The 13,666-nt window shown below is 37.7% G+C and overlaps 1 protein-coding gene and 1 long non-coding RNA gene across 5 annotated transcripts in view; one reads left to right on the forward strand and one right to left on the reverse strand.

Annotated features, from left to right (window-relative positions):
• Positions 1-13,666, forward strand: part of TRPC4 (transient receptor potential cation channel subfamily C member 4) — a 163,404-nt gene that overhangs the window by 100,056 nt on the left and 49,682 nt on the right. For all 3 annotated transcript variants that reach the window (XM_057532913.1, XM_007193664.2, XM_057532914.1), the window contains one exon: positions 12,282-12,618. In XM_057532913.1, the coding sequence (XP_057388896.1) occupies positions 12,282-12,618 (337 nt within the window). The remainder of the gene's footprint in view (positions 1-12,281; positions 12,619-13,666) is intronic.
• The window catches only part of LOC103018088 (uncharacterized), a 547,177-nt gene that overhangs the window by 4,046 nt on the left and 529,465 nt on the right, over positions 1-13,666 (reverse strand). The gene's annotated exons all lie outside the window — the stretch shown is intronic.

Raw genomic sequence — 13,666 nt, forward strand, 5'->3', positions numbered from 1 at the left:
CTATAATATTATATATTATAGTTGATGCTGATATAAAAATATATATAGAAAGCCCACCACTATGAAGGGTGATCCTGGACCGCTTTCTCAGAATGAAACCTGGCCAGAGATGAAGAAGAAGACGGGGTGGTGGTTGCAGTGGTTGAATTGAGGATGTTGCGTTTGGGACAGAGGATTTCTGGAGCTTGAGGATGTATGTGAAAGGAGGAAAAGTGAATGATGAAAGAGGATGTAATTTTTCATTCTTTAGTTGCTTCACATACAAAGTTTTGCCTTCGTCACTTATATAGTAATTCTACAGTGATTATTATCAATAATATTATTGTTAAATATTAATTCCATACTCTTCACAAGGATAAGACTATCTTTTTTGGGGGGGGGGGTTATTTATTTATTTATTCTTTGCATTTGACATCTCTCTAATGTAATTGGCAGATCCTTGTGATGTTCTGAATTCCTTTCAAATGGGTATTGGGCAGTGTCTGGACACTGACATTTAGTACCAGAAGATATTATCACCTCTTAGATAATGAGTGAATGTTCCAGATCTCCAACTCAAAAATATTCTCGATCTTTAAACATCTAGCCACCTTTTGAGGCCAAGACTGCAGTGACACTGTGGAAAACTGTCTCAAAAGAGACTCCCCATGATTCTCTGCCCGGTGTTTTCTGCCTCCACAATGTCCTGGGGTGGAAAATTTTGCCTTGGACGTCGCTCCAGTTGGAGGAGGACATTTCCTTCTCTGGGCAGGCTCATAAATTGTACAGACACAACAGAAGATTATCATGCTGAAGATGAAAGAGCGAGACTATGTCAATCCCAAGAAATTAGGTCATAAAAGTTTTTCTAGCGCTTTGCTAAATAAGAAACCTATCTTCAGTGTACTAAGGCCAAGATTACTTGGATGCCATTTATTTATATGGAGAGAGAAAAATGAAGTTTCTTTGTCACTTTTGGGGACTTTAACTTTCAACTATCTAAATAAATGATGTACTGAAAATTAGGTCTTCTTATTTAAATATTATGTTTTGTAGACCCTTACTCACTGTTCTTAAATTCTGGGAATAGGTATGAAAATCTTCCCTTCTTGAATTCCTATTGTGATTTTGAATTCTTTTGGGATTAGAGAATGAGGTGCCTACGGAAATGTCCAGAATATGTATCGTGGTCTTACTGAATTTAGTAAAAGGAAAAAGAATTCAAACCATCTTCAGCTTTTAACAATGTTTTAGGTAAAGTAAAATTATCCTGACAGAAATGTAAGTAAACATTTTGACTACCTTCCTCATATGCATGATGCACCAGAAATTGCATTATAAATGTTTGGAGGTGGTTAAATAGTTACTCAGAGTTGGCAATAATATGTCTAGATGACATGAAGCAGATAGGTTCTGCTTGCCATCAAATGGACTTTCCACCTCTAGGGAAGAATTTAGCAAGAAATTCTTGAGCATCTGTAAACCTCCTCATAGCTTTCATTTCTTTTGACTGAAAGTCTAGGTACCAAAAAAAAAAAAAAAAAAAAGAGACATTCTGTGTAATTATCATTATCTTTATTTTTGCTGAGATTGTAACTCTATTTACTAACAAGTATGGAAGCTTCTCGTTTGTTTGAATCAAGAAATCTAATCCCTACTGTAGGATAGAGAGGGCGCCAGCATTGAAGGTTGAAGATATGCGGACTGCTTGCCCTTCCTTGCCAGGGTCAGTTAGATCAGAAGACTCAGACCAAAGACACGTGGTGGGAAGAACCCAGGGCAGAAAGGCAAGGTTCCTTCAGTTCTGGGACCTAAATTTCTGTCATTCACTACCTTTTATTATTTCTTAAATGCAAATGAAAGATTAAGGTGAATGCAATTCACTGTCATTTTGTATGAATTCTTTTCATCTCATAATCAGACCCTTTCTAGTTAAGTATAGCTATGAATATATAAATAAAAATAGAACTAGAGGGACAGTCTTGGTTCTGCTGCTAGGAAAGGAGGTACGCAATTTTGGGCATCCCAGGTTAGCAGGAGGACCAAGAGTTATTGGATGACCATCCGTAGGACCACCTGAATCGCATTGTGGTAGCATGGGTGGTGGGATGGGGCAGTGGGGGAAGGTTGGAATGGATACTGGTGCTGGCGTAGGAAATGTTCACATCTTGTCATATTTAAAGATAACTACTGAAAATCTTTTAGAGGCAATCCCTAATTTACAAACAGATTGTATTACAGAAGCTTAACAACTTGATGAAATGAAGTTTGGGGATATAATTACCTTTCGGAACAGAATGATAGTGGGTATGGAGAATTCCAAGTCAAAATACACAATTTGCTTTAACCTATCCATAGATGTTGTCTGATATATGTTCATGACATAGGAGAATAAAACTTTAAATCTACTTTTAAAGTGTTTCAATTCTCTATGAATAGTGAACAGTAAATATCCTCCATATAGAGATTAAAAATTATTTTTAAAAATTTGTAGTTTATACGTATGCATTTTTAACATCAGCGGGTTTTTTTGCATAAAAGTCCAGCATTGCTACTTCTTCCCAATGTTTGGACATCACCAATGGTTTTGTAGTCAAGGAAATGGGTTCCTTGAGGTTGGTTTATCTTTTTTTTCTTACATTTTTCATCAGACACATCAGACGTGCATACCTCTGATTGCACAAAAGAGCAAGGTAGAGAAAAGAATATCATTATTATCTTTTTTAAACACTGTTAAGAGGATCACAGAATCCTGAAGACCATGTTCGCCACTTCAAGTTCTCGTCCCTCTTTCATTGATTCTCATGGAATTGAACTACATTTCTCTGAAATATATTTCCTTGGAAACTTCTTGAAATACTCTGCCTCCGGATTCCTTGTAAAGATGTATTTTCCAAGAACAACTTGATTTTCAATAGCTTCTAAGAACTGGCCTCTAACCTAGACTGAGGCAGCCTTCTCATCCTATACTCAAGCAACACCATGGATCTCCTAGGAAGCTGCCTGGACTAATTAACATTATATTCAGAAGAAAGAGAGGCAGCTAACTTTGTATTTTCTGGAAATAAGCGCAAGAATATAAAGTGCCCTTCTTATTGTTGAGGCTAATGATTTCAACCAGGCTTTTCCGTGGAACTTACAGGAGCGGTTAGTGCCTAATTAAATGGATTCATAAACCCTGAGCTATGTTCAGCAGTTAATTCAATTGAGAAAACATCCATTGACATCTCAGGGCCAGGCACTGGTGCGAAGGATCAAGTGATGAAAAATGACAGACCCTTGTCAAATAGCTCACTCCAACCCATGATTAAAATGCAGGAGATAAGAGGAAGAAGTGCAATTGTAGGTGTATGTTCAAGGAACAATATCAGTACCGAGAAAAAGAACAGTTGACTATAAGCGTGATCAGATGAATAGAAGCTGAGTTGGAAGACTCAGGAATTTACTCTGAGAAATTAGGAGATGGATGATTCCAGGCAAAAGTATCAGCACATGCAACCGTACAACAGTAAGAAAGGTCCAGACATGGTCAGAGCACTCTGAAGGGTTTGTGCGCCTGCGGTATAAATATGCAAGGGTGGAGGAAAGGAGTCTTATGGTAAAGGAGCTCAGGGCCTGGTAGGCCTTACATAAACTGGGGACTTTTTCCTGGAGACTATGAAATGACAGTACAGACTTTTAGTTGAGAAAGAGACACAGTTAAATTTGCATTTTGCAAGGCCCTTCATCTCAGCGGTATGGTACATAGGTTAGTTGGAGAAAGAACTCAGAGGCTAATAGGCTTTGGCAGAAAGTAGACCTTTTTTTTTCCTCCTAGTTTAAGTCTGAAATAATGATATCTGATGTTATGATAATATCTCATGGTAGTGGAATTGAAATTAAAATGAGACGAATCCAAGAGAAAGAAGCCAACTTGGTAAGACTGGTAACAGATTGGAGGTAGATCATTCTGAATGTGCTTTCTGGCACCAGCAAAATAGGGGCAGCCATTTTTGAACAACATTGACACACAGTAAGTTGCACATAGTTAAAGTGAATACTGTGGTAAGTTTTTTATAATATGTGTACACCTGTGAAAACATCACCGCAATTAAAATAGTAAACGTGTCTGTCACCCCCGTAAGTTTTCTTTTGCCCTTCTATGATCTTTCTCTGCATGCCCCCCACCCCTTCTCAGGCAATTGCTGATCTGCTTTCTGTCACTGGAATCATACAGCATATTCTCTTTTGGCCTCCAGCTTCTTTCATTCAGCATAATTATTTTGAGATTCAACCATGTGTGAACATCAATAGTTCCTTCCTTCTCATTGCTGAGTAATCCTCCATAGCATGGATATACCACATTTTTTCTTCCAGTTTTATTGAGATATAGTTGACATACAGCACTGTATACATTTAAGGTGCATAGCATAATAATTTGACTTACGTACATCATGAAATGATGATCACAATACGTTTAGCGAACATCCATCATCTCCTATTAATACCAAAATTAAAGAGATAGAAAAAAGATTTTTGTGATGAGAACTCTTAGGATTTACTCTCTTAACAATGTTCATATATAACATGCAGCCATATGAATTATATTTATCATGTTGTACGTTACATCCTGGATATACCACATTTTGTTTATCCATTCACTGGTGGATGGAAATTTGAATTATTCTTCTTTTTAGCTATTAAAAACAAAGCTACTATGACACTTGTATGAGAGTATTTGTATGGCAATATGCCTTCTTTTCTTTTGGAGAAATGCCTGGAATTGGAATAAGCCCATCATATGGTAAGTGTAAGTTTAATTTTTTTTTTTTAAATCCTGCAAACTGTTTTCCAAAGTGGTTGACCATTTACATTTATTTATATATTTATTTATTTATTTATTTATTTATTTATTTATTTTTGGCTGCATTGGGTCTTTGTTGCTGTGTGCAGGCTTTTCTCTAGTTGTGGTGAGCAGGGGCTACTCTTCATTGCAGTGCATGGACTTCTCATTGCGCTGGCTTCTCTTGTTGTGGAGCACAGGCTCTAGGCTCGCGGGCTTCAGGAGTTGTGGCACGCCAGCTCAGTAGTTGTGGCTCATGGGCTTAGTTGCTCCACGGCATGTGGGATCTTCCCCGACCAGAGCTCGAACCTGTGTCCCCTGCATTGGCAGGCGGATTCTTTTTTTTTTTTTTTAATTTTTATTTATTTATTTATTATTTTTGGCTGTGTTGGGTCTTTGTTTCTGTGCGAGGGCTTTCTCTAGTTGCGGCAAGCGGGGGCCACTCTTCATCGCGGTGCGCGGGCCTCTCACTATCACGGCCTCTCTTGTTGTGGAGCACAGGCTCCAGAAGCGCAGGCTCAGTAGTTGTGGCTCACGGGTCTAGTTGCTCTGCAGCATGTGGGAATTTCCCAGACCAGGGCTCAAACCCATGTCCCCTGCATTGGCAGGCAGATTCTCAACCACTGCGCCACCAGGGAAGCCCCGTCAGGCGGATTCTTAACCACTGTGCCACCAGGGAAGTCCAACCATTTACGTTTTGATGGCTGATGTATGAGAGTTCCATTTTCTCCAAATTCTTATCCACACATACCATGGTTAGTCTCTTTTTAAAATTTTCTCAGATATAGTTGGTCTTGAAATTATGTGAAAAGGGATAGAAAAGGGGAAAGATGAGTGACTGTATCCTTTCATCTCAAAAGAGCAACTAGTATTCATTCCTGTAGTGCCTCTTTTTGCCTCTTGGATACTTGTCCTCATGGCAGATAATAGAGCAGAGTTTAGTCCTCAGTAGGCTTTTCTCCAGGAGACTAAGAGGGGACCATGCTTTCTGAACTGCCACTCTTCTTGCAGAAACTGTCATCAGAGACTGGAAAACCAGCCCATTGAGGGCTGGCCAGGACCAGGAACAAGCTGTCCTCTGTTTTCCATCTACCATTCTCACTTATTACTCACCTACATGATTCAACAGTCAAATGGTGGTTCCTTCAAAAGAGGATGGACTTGAGGACACAGGGAGGGGGAAGGGTAAGCTGGGACGAAGTGAGAGAGTATCATTGGCATATATACACTACCAAATGTAAAATAGATAGCTAGTGGGAAGCAGCCACATAGCACAGGGAGATCAGCTCGGTGCTTTGTGACCACCTAGAGGGGTGGGATAGGGAGGGTGGATGCAAGAGGGAGGGGATATGGGGATGTATGTATATGTATGGCTGATTCACTTTGTTATAAAGCAGAAACTAACACAACAATGTAAAGCAATTATACTCCAATAAAGATTAAAAAAAAACTGTATAATTGTCTGCCTCCACATCTCTTCATTTTTAAGAAAGCATCTAGGTAGCCACTTAGAAATGACTGGCGGTTTTTCATCTCTTTTCCATGATAGTTTAAAACAACTCTTCATGCGCACCCTGAAGAGGGTTATTGGTGAAGAGACGTGGAATTTCTACCAACTGCTGCCCTTTGTGATTTTCAAAGAACTAACGATATCTATTGACTCTGCCTTCCCACTACCAAAATCTCATTTTGTTTGTTTGCCAAGTTCAATAGTTTAATGTATTCAATGTTGGGTTTATCACCTCCCACCGTATTTCCTTTGTCTCTGCATTTTCTGCTTCCCGTTATTGCCCACTCATCATCCCAGCTCAGTTGCCAAACCAATTTTGAATTTAGGCCCAGAAATGATTTAAGAAGTTGAATCCTGCCCCCGCCTCACCAGCACTGTCAAATGGAGTTTAGCTGTCATCTTCCCTTCTGGATATGTAGACATCAGAAGTGGTGCCCTAGTAATATGCTTTGAGTTATTCCTTGAATTCCAATCTGCAAATCTGAATTTGACATGCCTGTCCAAGGAAAATAATCATGTGATTTGGTGACTGGATAGGAGATTCTTTGACTTGACAGAGCCAGGGGAGTTGTAGGCCAATATCCTGCGGAGGAAAGAACCTAAAGTTTATCAATCAGTCTTCTTGACTAATCTCAGGCTTCTTAGCCAATGTCATCTCAGATATGATTAAATCTTCATTAATTTTTTTACCTTTTAAAGACACTGATAAAAACTCAGTCAACTAGTTATTTTATTGGATTCCATATGCCTGAATTATTATTATCTTCTCAGTGTAAGTTTCTTATAGAAATCTTTTTAAACTAATCTCCCATCTTGTGACATTATATTCATTAAAATTAGGTTATAAAATATGTAAATATATTAAAGTTGGCATAAGTGCAATACTCTGTAATTCAATGAAAGTGAATAAATTTTATATATTTGTGTATAAGACTATAAGTGATTGTACAGTTGTCTCTCGGTATTGCCAGCCTCGGCCTCCACTGAGCAGCAAGGATTTAGACTTGAGAAATTGCCTCAATAAACATTTTTATCTGTGTCCCGATATATGGCCGCAGTATCCCTTTATAATACATCTCTAGCATATTCACCATTGAATGTAACATTCTAGAACAAGGGATTGCTCATCTGAACTTGCTTATCTCCATCCTCAAGTTTTTAACATGATAGTCTCTAAATCTGAATTAAAACACATCCACCTACCAAGCTGTGCCTGTCAAAATTCTACTTGTTATCTCAGGCTTAACTAGCAAATTCTGCTTCCTTTCTTCAGTCTTCCCTGATTATTTCATATTGGGCATAATTCCTCCTACACATTCTACCTCTTTTCTAACAAGTCACGTAATGCTCTGTATTTAAGTTACCCAGTCACGTTATCAGCACACAACAGATTTTGAGATCCTAGAAGACAGATATATCTGGTTCTTACAGATCTTGGTCCTCTCCCCACTTATCTAGCCAATGCCCCACTCATATATGATGCACAATACTGTGGGCTTAATCAAACTAGGGAGCACCAGATGAAAATGATGCTTTGAATAATGAAGTAGGTGAGTGATTAGTTATGCAGTATGACCATGCTCAAGGAGACTGGAGAATTGTTTTAATTAGGAACACAACTAGAGCTATCTCTAGGAAACAGAGAAAGGCCCAGACAGTTAAAGGCCATTGGCAGCTATGAAGGGAGTTAAGGGCAGAAGTAGAAGAAAAAAGGGTTTTCAGTTATGGACAAAGTAATTCCCTGAAGCTCTTCTGCCTACAAATCATTCTTAAGCCTTGTTATCCACATTACAAAATGAGTTGTCGAAAAACATTCTTGGGCAGAGGAAATAAAAGCCCAAAGGATATAGATTATTTTTGAAATTCTAAGAAGTAAATAGTAAGACCCAGAGGAAACTGGCATGTATATGAATCTGCAGTCCTTTTTAAGCCCTTACCTAAATCACTTTAATTCATTCAACCCAAAAGTTTCAACTCTCTTTATAATCGTCCAACAGCCAATAGAAACTCCCATGTAACTATCTGACTTAGTCAAGATGCACTAAGGTGCCAGGTCGGTTGTTTCCAGAATCTAGATTTTGCTCATTTAGAGAATATGGCCACAGCCTGAACTTTGGATACAAAATTTTAAACTAGAAAAATATATTGAAAAACTAAAAAGATGAAGAAAAAAAACAAATAGGAAATCTAATCCATAGTTATTTTAATTATCAGAGCTCCATTAATTTTTGAATTCTCTTCATCTTATTTTGTCCATATCCAATTAATATTTTAATTCCTCGCCACATAGCAGTGAGGTTTCTCGGTTGTTTGGGTTTGTTTTTTGTTTGTTTGCTTGTTTGTTTTCACTTTTAAGCTTTATCTCCTTTCTCTTCATCATTTTTTATTTGTTTTCTTTAGGTTTGGGGTGTTTTAGTACTTTGAGTAGTTGTTTTTCAATCATTGGTACTGGAATTCACTTTATTTGTAAAAATGAGATTAGATTCAGTAATCGTCACAGTTTCTTCAATATTTAAAATTCCATGACTCAACAGTTTTATAAATAATCATGAGATTAGGTTTTTAAAAAAAATTTAAAGGTTATTGAAAGAGAGGAAATCTTTCTTTTTTTAGAGTGTCCTTTCTAGTTTCATGGTACAAATGTGAATTTGAATGTTTATAATGTTTTAATATGAATTTTAATGTGATGGCAGGAATTGTTTAGGAATCGGCCAACGACTGCAGAGAGAGAAGGGCCTGTAACACGATGTGTTTAAAAGAAACCCCACCTCCCGCAGTCCTGGGATGGTAAAGAAGATGGTGGTTCCCGTGACTCACCGTGCAATAGAAAGATGGGGCAGAGGAGGCGCGACTCTAGGCTCCCCAGCAGGCAATGTGAGGGCCCACCTGAAGAGGGCTTTGCTGGAATGGACCAGTGGCAAGTGTCACAGAGATAGGGTGGTCCCCTCTGAGGGAGTCCTTCAAAGGGGGTTGGCATACAGCTGAGTAGTCTCTAAATAATCCAAGGAAACCAAGAGATGAGGAGGCAGGGAGAAAGAGAGAAAAAAAGGCAGGAAGAGGGGAGACAAAGGAAAAACAAAGTACAGAGAAGGAAGCATCTAGGAAGGAAGCAAAGAACAGAAGGAAAGAAGGAAGGAAGGGACACATGAGAGAAATGAAGTGCTTTAATCTACTTTAACAGTTACACGCTGTGAAAATTTTTGTAATATAAAGTTTTAATTTTTTTAATCTTTAACTTGGTAACTGTTTTTATCATGGAAATATTTATTAATGAATGGGCTACAATTTGGAGAATGCTGGTGTAGACATGCAGCAAACAGGTGTAGAAGAAGAAGGATGTAAAACCATTGTGAGAATATTTAGATCTATAGCGATTCTTAGGAATACTTTTGCAGTTGTTTCAATCCTAAGATTAGAACAAATTTGTAGCCAAATAATACCTACATTTTGGGAAACTTGTGTATTAAACACACCCACTCCTGCTCTTCTTATATTATCCTGCCTCTATTCTTTACCTGTACGTAAACCTCACTGTGTCTGTGTTTGGTAAAAAAATTCTGTACACTGTTCATTTACTAAGCACAGATATATACTTTCCAATAATTAAAGAAAAAGATCTTTTAAGAAAAAGCGTTAGTAAAAATTAAGGCTAACTGAGTGCTTGGCAATGGCAGGTGTTCTATGAGGATTAGATGATTTGCTTCTTCTAGGTAATTTAGCACGGTCTATATTTGTGTATTAGGCAACGGAAATATTTTTCCAAGCAAATCTTAAGTGCTCCCAATAAAGTTATTTGCTCAATTGCCCTGGGGTGTCTCATGCTCTAATGAGATTTGGGCTAAGGGCAGAGTATGTTAGTCCTAGAATTCACCCAGACCATGTTGAACAAAGTACATCCCTTTCTTTTACTTTTTTTTTGCACGTGTCAGATGTGTTGTTCATGCTTAGTCCCTTATAGTGTTTCTTCAATCTGTGAGAATTACTGAGATTATAGCAACTGTTCATTATATCTTGCATTTTTCATAGGTTTCATTAATTCCCTTCTATTATGGTCTTCGTGCTAAATTCTAATGAAGAAAACTGCAGAACATATTTTATATGACAAAATAGCAAAAAGATGGTAGACTATGCTTTGTGTATAAAATGCTGACATGAAGGATTATGTGTGTGTGTTGGGCGGGGGTGAGGGAAACTAAGAGAACAGAACTTGTTAATGACCTGTATCACTCTTTCACAGTACTCTACAGATATGTCAGCAGAAGCTCTATTGTGACTTTCAAACACTTGACTCTGACCAAAATAATAGGCAAGGAATGTGTTAAGAAAAGCTCTTCTTTGGATTATAAAATTTAACTTTATTAACTATGGAGCTTGAAGCTTACTTTCATAAATTACTTACAAAATAGTGAGAAGAGCCCCATCATCCCAGTCTTGAAGAAATGCAGTTTTATCTTGTTTTAGCTGTACTTGCGGAACCTATTATTATACATTTAATTCCATTTATACATGTGGCTTTGCCCACTATATCTTTTGATGAACACAATATCTAAGACAAAATGAAGAGAAACGGTTGCATGAGAACTCATTTGACATCCAGCCCATATGATTGCACATCTCAGCTATTGAACTGCTCTTTTAATCAATCACCCGTCTCTCCTTTCACTTTCAAACAGCTTTTTGTTTATGATCATCAAGCCACTTTCTGTGTACCCATCAGAAAGAGTAAGGGTCAAGTAAGGGTCTCCTAAAGGAGATCCATAAAGTCTAAGACTTAAGAAGAAAAATAGGAAATATTGGGGCAGGGAGAGTCCCATGAAAGGGCCAGGTGTTCAGTTTGCTTCTAGGGTGGGTCTCTTTTTGATGCCAACAGAACTTTCTTGAGTCCCTTAACAAGGGCCTAAAGCTTCTACTACAGTCCAAAGTGTCCATAGGGCATCCCTTAACCACACTCTACACTTTCTCACCTGCATGCCTTGCCTTCCCCTCTCTTCTCTGCTTATACAAATCTCCCCTTTCAGAGCGCAGACCCACTGGGAAGCATTTTTGGACCATTCCATCTGGAAGAGAAAACTCCCTCTGAATTTGTATAATGCTTAGCTGTCAGTGTCAATGAGAAAGATCATGTACAGAAAAAAAAGAATCTTGGACCAGATAGCCATACATTTCATCATTTACTAGATATGTAATCTTCTTGAATAAATTTATAGCCCTCATATAAGCCCCCCATCTTCATCCTTAAAATAGAGTAAGATCTATGCTACATCTCAAACATGTTGGCAGGATAAAAATGATGTCAAGTTTGTGAAATGTTTTGTATGTGGTAATTGATTATACTTAGGTAGGGTATTTGCTTTATTTCCACCAAATTCAGCTATGATGATTTACATCCTGGTAATGTAATATGCTTTCAGTTATGATTTTCTTATTGCCTCAACCCAATTAAAAATATATTTACTTTTTCTGATGTGTTTATTGTAGAAAATATTAAAAACCCACCAAGTATAAAAATGGGAAAAAAGTATAATGTCTTAACCAGAAAATAACCACTAAACCAAGAAATAACCACTAGTACCATTTTTTACTTCATGTCATATACCTATATATATATCACAATTCTTATATATGCACATATATGTGTATATCTTTGTACACAGCTCTGTTCAGTTATCAATACATCCTATGGATATTCTTAGTTCTCAGCTCTATCTTTGCTTCCTAAGGTGCAGCCATAGTATTTTGACCCCTGTTGTGTCTGGCTAAGCACTCAGCACTTTGCCGTGGGTATAAAATGTTCAATAAATGAGCTTTGTTCACAGAATGGCTTAAAGCACTTTATGATGGTGTAAACATAAAATTATTTTATGTTTTGAACAGAACTTGTGACTTGAACGATAGCACTGTGTTCCTGTTGATGAGCTGGAGCCCCTGCGTGTAACCCTGACTCTCACTTTTCCTTTCCTTTCCCTGTAGTTTGTTGCTCAGCCCAACTGTCAACAACTGCTGGCATCTCGCTGGTACGATGAGTTTCCCGGCTGGAGGAGAAGACACTGGGCCGTGAAGATGGTGACGTGTTTCATAATAGGACTTCTCTTTCCCGTCTTCTCTGTGTGCTACCTTATAGCTCCCAAAAGCCCCCTCGGACTGTTCATCCGAAAGCCATTTATCAAGTTCATCTGCCACACAGCATCTTATTTGACTTTTTTGTTCCTGCTGCTGCTTGCCTCTCAGCACATCGACAGGTCAGACTTGAACAGGCAAGGTCCACCACCAACCATCGTCGAGTGGATGATATTACCATGGGTCCTGGGTAAATGTGATACTATAGAAAATATAATCCGAACGTGTTACTGCCATGGAATTTTGTTGCTCAGAAAAGAATATTCATTAAAGTTGGGGACATAGGAATGTTTAAAACAGGTTCTGACCGTTGTAGCTCCAAGTCCTAATCCTCAAAGCTAAATAAACACTTTACAAACTGCGGTGGACCTGCCCCCAAATGCAGCCTACAAGACGTAACTTTAGGTTTTAGAATTCCAGATTTTCATGACTTCAGGTCCCGTGAATGATTCTCTGGGTTCTGGGGTTTTTTTTTTTTAGTATGTTTGTCTTCTGAAGCCTTTCAACATGTCTCATTAGCCATATGTAAATAATCTTTTTAATTTTCTTAACAGATACACCTTCTAAAAGTACAAATTACTCTGCAGAATTGGTGATTCTGCACATAAAATAACTGTAACCATTTTTTTAAATCAATTCATTTAAGTTTATCTTTGAAACTATATAATAAAGGAAAATAATAGGAAATTAAACAGTAGGACATCGTCCATCTCTCTCTGTTCTTTTCATAGAAAGAAATTTTGTTTTAGATCTGCAGCAAATCATGATAAGGTAGAAAACCTCAAAGTAGCTGGTAAAAACCTTGTTTTCCTTTCCTCTTGTTATTGAAGTCATAGTTAAAATTTAAATTTTAAGTATTCTTCCTTCTATCCTACTGTGGTTTGCTGAGAAATCACATTTTTCTCAATTTAGCTCATCATTTTAAACCTCTCTGATATTATATCCATCTCAGCACTTAGTAATTAGCAAATATGTGACAAATTTAATGATTCACAGTCTCAGAAGATCAGTTTGGGTTAACTGTCAAAACGGCTGGAGAGACTGTAAAATGAGGAAAAGGCAGGAAAAAAAAAAGACAGTATCTGAATCTGAGATAGTACACTTTTTAAAGATTACAAATACTGTAAGTACTGACAACAAGAAAAGTTCTTAGGAACAAGATTTGATGTTTTACAAATATTTCTAATAATAAAAAAATAACCCTTCTCAAGTGAACTTTAAAATAAAATACATTCTCA

The sequence above is a fragment of the Balaenoptera acutorostrata genome, chromosome 18, assembly GCF_949987535.1.
Source record: "Balaenoptera acutorostrata chromosome 18, mBalAcu1.1, whole genome shotgun sequence".
NCBI classification, from domain to species: domain Eukaryota; kingdom Metazoa; phylum Chordata; class Mammalia; order Artiodactyla; family Balaenopteridae; genus Balaenoptera; species Balaenoptera acutorostrata.